Below are 9316 nucleotides of genomic sequence, written 5' to 3'. Positions count from 1 at the left end.
ACACATATTAGCTTGTGTCCCTCCTAAGCAACTTTTGCTCATGCTTGCTGAGCTGCACAGACAGCACACCACACTTGCTTCCCGTTTACTTACACAGCAATTATGCTGACCCCTCCCCAGCAGACAGAGGCAGGAAAAGGGTAACAGAGCAGCATTAATGCAGAGAAATCACGCACGGGGACGCGCCACGCGTGCTGAGGACTTTCGCACCTCAGTATGAAAAGTTGTGAATTCATTCACAGCAGTTCCCCAGATACTCCTGTGCCCTCACAGGGCCTTCCCCTTATCCAGGGTCCTCTTCCTATGGTTCCGCTTAGCCAGGCTCCAACTCTGTCTGAAAATACTGAATGGGAAATCCCAGAAACAAATAGTTCATAAGCTGGGTTTTGTTGTTGTTTTGTTTTGTTGGTGTTTGGTTTTTTCAAGACAGGGTTTCTGGGTATAGTCCTGGCTGTCCTAAAACTCACTTTGTAGACCAGGCTAGCCTCCAACTCACAGAGACCTGACTGCTTCTGCCTCCAGAGTGCTGGGATTAAAGGTGTGTGTCACCACACATGGCTCAGTTCATAAATTTTAAGAAATTTGTATTACAGCATATTATAATGATTATTATTGTTTTTATTAGTTATTGCTCACATGCCTGGTTTAAATTTTTCTGGTGAGTATGTATGTATGTACAGTATGGAAAAAAAAAAAAAGAACAAACAGGGCTCAGCATCAGCCCAGCTCTGAGGCCTCCCTCCCAGGCCACCCTGGATGTATCTGATTCTAAAGATGGGCTCCTGATTTACCTTAAACTCATTCTCACCCTCCCAGAGCCCAATGTGACTCCACTCTTGAGCTAGAGAGTGACACCCAGAAGTGTCCTGTGACAAGCAGGACACAGAAGAACACCCAGAGACTCCTTCCTGTGATGCATCCATAGACAGAGCCTGAGGTAGGACCTGAGGTAAAGGCTTCTAGCCCAGGGGCCAAGGACCAGGAGGCCACTTACACATCCAAATGCTTTCTCTTCACTGTGACTGGAAGACCAAAGGAGAAACAGAGGTGCAGACAGTTGGGCGCTGCTCTTCTGTTTATTCGATTTCTTCATAAACCCACAGGTGTATAGTTGGGCGGCCTACACAACAGAGAGCATGTGTCACCACGGTAACCTGTACCTTTAAAAATAAAGAAAACAAGGGGATAAAATGTACAGTGGAATGCTTTTTTGTAAATCTAGTTAATTGGTGTATTTGTGTGTGTGTGTGTGTATTTGTGTGCGTGCTGTTGTGCCGCTGTGTATGTCAGAGGACAGCTCTCAGGAGTCAATCCTCTCTCTCCATCATGGCTTCCTGGGATCCTACTCAGGCCATCAGGCTTGTGTGGGTAGCACTTTTACATTCATTCATTCTTTGAGTTTCATTCATCCATAAAGAATGAAATTTACATAGAAATGAATGGGACTGGAGCTTATCATGTTTGGTAAAAGAAGCCAGACCCAAAAAGACAACTATCATGTTCTCTCTCACACACATAGCCTAGAATTGCAACACATATGCAACATGACTGTACATATGTGACATGAGATTAAAAGGTAGATTATCTGGAGAGAAGAGACCCAGAGAGCGGGGGAGGGGACTGGGAGCATGCGGACCACCAGAGAGGAAGGATAACATCTATGCAGAGAAATGTCATGATAAAACCCATTGTTTTTTGTTTACTAACAACAACAAAAAACCATTTTATTTTTTTTCTTTTGTACTGTTATTTTATTACTGTTATTTGTTACGTCCATATATATAAAACATAACAAGAAAAAAATCAACAAATTTATAAAATAAATTGAAAATGTTTGGATGAAAAAGAACACAGGAGATTTGCCTTCATGTCTGTAAATCTCTCAATATGCTGTTGGTCTTGCATCTTAAATATCAAGGAAAGATATCTAGCTTGAAACAAAAGTTGGCATGNTGCAAGGTTAAGCTGCAGTTAGTTTGGTGATGGGCCAGAAAACAACAGATTCTTTAAATCTTATCCTAAAATATTGGCTATAATAAATGCTGATATGTCAAAACACAAGCTTTTATCAGAACAGCAAGAAGAAAACCTGAGTGAATGAATATAACTTACCTCCAAGTTCTCAGAAAGAAGGTAAGCAATTAAATACTGTGTTTACCACTGTTCCCCCGAAGCACTATCCTAAGCATGCAGGAGGGGGTTAAGAGCAGCTACAATCAATTAGATCTACTCAGAGGTAAGGTCAAGGCCAAGAATAGGAAACTGCCTGAAGAAACTCTCCTGCAGCCAGTACCATTTCAGAGAATGCCTATTTATGCTAGGAGATAATATGGCCTACATGTTCTTTTCATTCAAAAGGACATTCCCAGGTTCACCTTTGCTGAAAGAGAGGCACCCTGCACCTGCTACCAAGAACACCTAGGAAACAGGATAAGCCGAGTATAAAGTTATTTAGCAAGCACATGCTAGCTATTCCAGTTTGAACTCTACCAACTATAAATGTGAAAGAAATAAAACATTGATGGCATTGTTCCTCGAGGTGAGGAACAAAAAGAGGAATTAGGCACTCTCTCAATTCTATATGGAGAACTTCTGTCTCAAGCTAGGCAGAAGAGAAGAGTAATATCAAAGGCTGACCAGTTCATTTAAAGACCAGTATGTGGGGAGGCAGGGCACCAGGAAGAAAACTAAAAAAGGACATTGTATGGGTCTGATTAATGAGTCTAAGGTAGCCACACCAAAGGGGCCCATCTTGTGACTCTGGCAGCAATCTGGTGGCAAAATAGCTCAGGACATTTTCAATCCAGAGAAATGTATAAAAATATTAAAGTTAATTCAACAAATTAACACCAAGCTTCTAACAGAAGGACTCCCCTCAGCTCTGCAATCAGAGGTACTCACTTTTCATCAATTATGTGCAGTATTTGTTAGGAAAAAAAAAGTAACAAATGTAAAGATTTGCTTTATTTCTATTGGGGGAAGGAATAGGATAGATATAACTGTTATCCAATCTGCTGTCCACTGTGTACACACATACCCACACACATACATATTCATACACACCAAAAGTTCCACCCCCAAAAAAACCAAAAGCCACCCTCAAACTGTACCAATATTTCATATTTTGACCAAAAGAACAGATCCTGGGAAGATAGATCCTGGGAAGAAGTGCAAAATGCAAAATCAAATGACCGAGAACTGCTGAGCAGACAGCATCATTAATATACAAAATATTTATATTACTGAACTAATAACAGGTGTGTTCTCCATGTCTGTAAAACTTTGGAACAACAGAGCTGATTGTTAAATCTAGTCCATGCCAGCTTCCAAAACCCAGAGGATTTTAGTTAGCTTCATTTTTCGATGCTTCATCAAAATTTTCTACAAGATCTGGAACATCATCATCCTCTTCATCGATGTCTTCTGGCTTGGGCGCTTTACTATCCAATACTTGCCGTGGGAACTGTTCAGCTAACTTTCTAAGGCTCGTTAAGCTGTCAGCACCAAGCTGACTTAATATTCCAGGAAGCATTTCTGTGATTGGTTTGGCTTCTGCATGACCAGTAATTGCAAAGGTGTTAGCGGAGAGGGAAGCTTGGACTTTGGGATTGTTGAAATGAATAACTGTACCATCGTCTTTAATCATGTTCACCTCTTCAATACCAGCTATATTGTTCACAGCCAGTTTCTTTAGGGAACTCTGAAGCTTTTTGTCATCAGCAGTAGCTGTCCTATGTACCACCTTCTTCTTCCTGCGAGCTGTACCCTTGCCCCCTATCCGGACCTGAGCTTGAAGTTTGGCTAACTTTTCTTGATTCATGCTGTTGTTAAATCTGTCATTCTTGTTTCAAGTGTGAGGTCATCTCAGATACCTGCAGCGGGGAGGGTCCTCCAACACCAGCACGCGGCAAGAGCCCAAAAAACCATTTTAAATGAAAAGAAAGAAAGAGGGCCAGCAAGATGGCATTGTATGTGAAGGGGCTTGCTGCCAAGACTGATGTCCTGAGTTCAATACTTGAGATCTACACGGTGAAAGGAGAGAACTAACTCCCATAAGTCGGCCTTTGTGCCTCTATGGCCAATTTCTTTATTCAACAGCAAGGCAGGAAGGACTGCCTGAGGCTCTGGGATCTAGCTGTCAGTGAGTTCGAGTTCTTGCTGGAAGGTGCTTACATTCTATCTAGGCAGCGCATCATCAATGCATCGAACCAAAGACCGGGGCGGGTGCTGCACATGGAACTAAACGGGCTGCGGCTGGAGAGCACCTGTTGGGGGTCAGAAAGGACTAGGAACTAGGCGGACTTGCTTCTTACTACAGTTTAGGGTCATCACAGAGGAGAAGGCTGGTCACACTGTGTTCACAGAAAGCAGAAAGCAGGTGGCAGGGGCTGCGGGGTGGGAGAGCAACAGAGGGGATGGATGGCAAGGAGGGTGATTTAAGCCCAGGTCCTGTGGCAGGATCCTCAAATCCCAGAAGAGAGAGATGTAGGAGTCTACAGATTTCCCAGAATTTCTAATGCAGGAAGCCCCCCTAATGTTTCCAAATACACATTTGCTCTCTGGACCTCCACTGCCCCCAAGTCTCCAAATGCCTCCAGGCCCCCCAATACCTGCAGGTCTATAGATGCCTCCAGGCCCCCCTAATACCTGCAGGCCTACAAATGCATCCAGGCCCCCCATTACCTGCAGGGCTACAGAAGCCTCCCGGCCCCCCAGTGAACTCAGGCTTCCAGTTTTACTCATATCCCTCAAATGCATCATGTCTCCCAGTTCTGGGTCTCCGAGTCCCTCCAGGGCCACAAATCCCCCCAAGACTCCAAGCAAGGAGCTCACCAAATACATCAAGGAACAAGGTGTAGGTTGGGGTCATATTTTTGGAGCATGTATCTGACTTTCGAGCAATGTGTGGGGCTGGCACAAAGGATTCACTTGAAGGAGTACCAGATCCCAGTGTGTTTGAAGAACAGGTGGGCTAGATGCCCTCAAGAGCATCCCCAAGAGCATCTAGAAACTCCTGCGAAGTGGGTGGGTGAACCCACGCTCACTAGACCAGCACACGCATCTCTATTAGGGTTTTAGAGTTGTGAAGAAACATCATGACCATAGCAACTCTCTTCTTTATTTTTTTTTCCAAGACAGGGTTTCTCTGTGTAGTCTTTGCTGTCCTAGATCTCGCTTGTACACCAGGCTAGCCTTGAACTCAGAGATCTGCCTGCCTCTGCCTCTTGGGTTCTAGAATTAAAAGAGTATGCCAACACTGCCCAGTATCCATGACAACTCTCATAAAAAACAAACAAACAAACAAACAAACAAACATTTAGGGCTGGCTTACAGTTCAGAGTTTCAGTTCATTATCATCATGAAGGGAAGCATGGTGGCATGCAGGCAGACATGATGTTAAAGAAGTAGCTGATAGTTCTACATTTGAATCCACAGGCAGCAGGAAGAGACTGTCATATGTTAGAATGAGGGTTACGTTAGGGTTAGAGACTGTCATACTAGCCAGGCTTCTGAACCTCAAAACCTACCCCTAGAGACACACCTCCTCCAACAAGAGCACACTCCCCAATAGTGCCAGAGCCTGAGCTTATAGGGACACATTTCAATTCAAACTACCACAAGTGATCATGTCCCTGTTAATGCTCCTGCCTCTGGTGATCCTGTGTGCTCTGGCCTACCAGATGTTGGCTCCCTTCCTCAAACCAGCTCCTCTGATGTCTTCCCAGCTCCTCTGCAGTCTTGATCAAGTTTAGGGAAGTTCTAGGTAGAATGCTGGCTAGCCAAGCCCGGACTGCAGTAACATTTCCATCAACAACAACAACAACAAAAAGCCACAGACCTAATTCAATTTGTAGCCTTTGAAGACACAACAGACTCAGCTCCAGCAATAAGCTCTAGTACCCTCTCCCACTTCATAGATCCATCTGCAGTTCAAGCTCCCACCAAAGATGCAGTCTGCATCCACAGCTGCATCCCCTACCCCAGATGATGCTCCCAGCATACCTGCATCCGAAGGCTAGTTCTGGAGGGGGCAGCTGAGAGCTCTACCTCAGAATTCAGGTCTGGGATCAAGGCCTCTTACAGATTTCATGGCTCCTTGGATACCTTGTTGTTTCCTGATATTGCCCAGCCCTATTTACCCCAAGGTTATTTCTAGGAGCCCTTTGGTCCTTGTAAAGACAGCAGTGAACCAATAAAAGGTGGCATCACAAAAGGACTGATTGATTGCCCCAGGACATTCCTCTGTCTATACAGGAGGCAGGTGTTGGGGCGCCTGCTTAGTCCTGAAGATCCCCAGGTGAGGTCTTGATTTTGATTCATGTTTCTGAGTGTACTAGCTTTCAACCTGAAAAAAATCAATCAATCAAGCAAGCAAGCAAGCAATCAGGCAATCAGTCAATCAAGCAACCAAGCAAGCAATCAGGTAATCAATCAATCAAGGAAGCAAAGCAGCAAGCAAGCAAGCAAGCAAGCAAGCAAGCAAGCAAGCAAGCAAGCGAGCAAGCAGAGAACAGACAGAAAGTAGAACCATGCTAAGAAACCTGAAGGCCCTATTTCCTCTAGAAAGTCTCCAGCTCTAAAATGTTCTGCAACCTTCCAAGACTGGGTCACCTGCTGGCCACAAGATGTTCAAACATTGGAGCCTGTGAGGGACATTTCACATTCAAACTACAATGGTCTACTACCTGCAGAGTGTGTGTGTGTGTATACTGAGCTAAGTCCTGTGGCCAACAGTGAACCAGCTCTGAAGACAAAGGATAGAAGCAAGAATATTCCTAGAGTCAGGAACGGAAAGTACAAATACCCTGTGGTAGAAAGGAATCAGGTGAGCCTCAGGGACCAAGGCGGTACAAGAGTGACAGGAACAAAAGGGACATTGGGTCAAAAGCACTCTGTATTGGTCAGAGTGGTGGAGTAGCACACAGAGCCTTAGCCATCGTTGAGGAATTTAAATGGATTGCAACAGGGATAGAAAGGTTTTAAACCTGTTAGTGACTACCCAATGCTTTATAAAGCTCTCAGATTTCCTGTGAATCAGAGAAGCAAAAGCATGAAGGGCTATCCTATGAGAAGTCCAGGGTAGACCAGATGGCCCCAAGCTCCTGTCCAAAAAGAACAGCAGCAGGAGAGATCTTTTCCTGACTTAGATAGCTGTTCGTGTGACCCTCTTCAGGAGAATTAAGTGTGATTCCCTTCTCTTGGGAATGGAATGCCAGGTGTGGAACTAGGGTGAGGAGGTTCACAGTAGGGGCTTAGTGTCTGGTGTAGTCATGGGCTGCATACTTCCTGACTATGGAATCAAGAGACTAAAGTCTAATTGTGTGTGTGTGTGTGTGTGTGTGTGTGTGTGTGTGTATTTGTATGAGTGTGTGTATTTGTATATATTGGTTTGAGTATATGTGTATGTGTGGTATGTGTGTTCTCATGTAATCCAAGTAAGCCTTCAACTCACTACATAGCCAAGAATGAGGATGAACTTGAACTCCTGGTCTTCCTGCTAAGGGACAGGGGATCACAGGTGTGTGTGTCGCTACCTTTCCTGCCTTTAGTCAGCACTGGGAACTGAATCCAAGACTTCCTGCATGTTAGGCAAGCTGGCAACTGCATTGCCAGCCCCAAGTTACTCAAATCTCAAAATCAGTTTCTTAGGTGGAATGGTGGAGAGAGCTGTGTCTGCCTGAAGGAGCCAGGAAGAGTCACATGTTCTGCCCGACGAACTTAGTGTCCCACATAGGGCGCCAGAACTTGTTAAGTGGCAGCCATATTGGAGAGGAAAAATTAAAGAGTTGAAAGTTAAAGATGAGCGGGTACTTTCAAAAACCCAACTACTGGAAGACAGTTTAGCACTCAGCCTCAGGACCGAATTTGCAAAGTGCTCAGTAGACCTGTGGTACCACTTCTAGCATTCTAGCATTCCCACCCACAGCTTGAGTTCCAAAGAGCCGAAAGCACATCACAAGGCAGATATTATTTATAAGGTTATTGCTTTTAAACAATGTATCATATATAATAATTGAACAGTTAAATTATTACTGACCTATTTTAATATGAGAAGAAATCCCAAGCCAGCATCCTTCTAGAAGCATGAAATTTATTTTTTTCTTTCTTTTTTCCTATTTTTATTTCTTTTAGATTCAGCTTTTATGTGTATGGCTATTAGCATGTGCCTGCACAGGCTGGGAGTATGTATAGATCCTTCAGAACTGAAGGTCATAAGCTGATGGATGTGTGTGCTAGGAACTGCACTCAGGTCTTCTGGAAGAACAGCAAGTGCTCTTAGCCTCTGAGCCGTCTCTCCAGCTTCTCCATTTTTATTTTTAAAATGATAAAAAGGCCTACATTTTAGAGTCATGTGACAATTATTTTTGTGTGCATGTGGGTACATGTTTTGTATGGATGCATATAGGATGTGCATGTATGTGTATACACATACATGTGGAGGCCAGAACTGAACACTGAGTGTCTTCTACAGTCATTCTCTATTCTACTTTTAAAGATTTATTTATGTATTATTTTATGTATATGGATGGGTGCTTTGCTGCATGGATGTCTGGACACCATAAGAGATCGGCTCTCATCATAGGTGGTCGTAAGCTGCCATGAGGTTTATGGAAATTGAACTCAGACTCTCAGGAAGAGCAGCCAGTGCTCTTAATTACTGAGCCATCTCTGCAGGCCCTCTACCTTACTTTTTGAGACAGGGTTAGTTTACCAGTTGGGCTAGGGCTAGCCTACTCCTTCCTAGCCCTGAGGTTATGGACATATACTGCTGCAGCCAGTTTTAATCCCATCTCTAGACCTCCTACTTGTGTGAGAAGCACAACTACCTTTTAGCCCCATAGTATTTAAAATTACTCTCAAATGAGGCTAAATTCTTCACCCAAAGTAGCAGAGATTGGTAGCTCAATCATGGATACAGGCTGTGTGTGTTAATCAAGGATTTGTTGCTGTTGTTGTTGTTGTTTTGTTTTTGCCTGGTTGATTTGGTCAAGTAGCCCTGTTGCTTTGGTGGAATATCAGGTGAAAATGGCACAGCATAAGAATGGTCATCTCATGACCAAAAAACAAAAAGAAAGGGAGAGAAAAGCCAGGGTTACCCAGTCCCTGTCTTGGTTAGGGTTTCTATTGCTGTGACAAAACATGATAACCAAAAATCAAGTTGGGGAGGAAAGGGTTTATTCAACTTACATTTCCAGATCTGGAGTTCATCACTAGAGGAAGTCAGGACAGGAATTCAAGAAGGGATGGAATCTGGAGGCAGGAGGCCATTGGAGAGTGTTGCTTACTGACTTGCTTCTCATGGCTTACTCAGCCT

The 9316-nt window shown here is 44.0% G+C and overlaps 1 protein-coding gene across 1 annotated transcript; it reads right to left on the bottom strand.

The window, feature by feature from the left end:
• Positions 1-1741: 1741 nt before the first annotated feature.
• LOC110308160 (transcription factor BTF3 homolog 4) lies at positions 1742-3909 on the bottom strand. Its single transcript, XM_021180541.1, has 2 exons — positions 3873-3909; positions 1742-3833 (listed from the first exon to the last, which is right to left on the bottom strand). Exon 2 carries the CDS (start codon positions 3818-3820, stop codon positions 3344-3346), a length of 477 nt encoding a protein of 158 aa, XP_021036200.1. The 5' UTR covers positions 3821-3833; positions 3873-3909; the 3' UTR covers positions 1742-3343.
• Positions 3910-9316: the final 5407 nt, after the last annotated feature.

This window comes from Mus caroli, chromosome 13 (genome assembly GCF_900094665.2).
Source record: "Mus caroli chromosome 13, CAROLI_EIJ_v1.1, whole genome shotgun sequence".
NCBI lineage: Eukaryota > Metazoa > Chordata > Mammalia > Rodentia > Muridae > Mus > Mus caroli.
The sequence above is the reverse complement of the archived record's forward strand: the minus strand, read 5'-3'. Positions and strand labels throughout refer to the sequence as shown.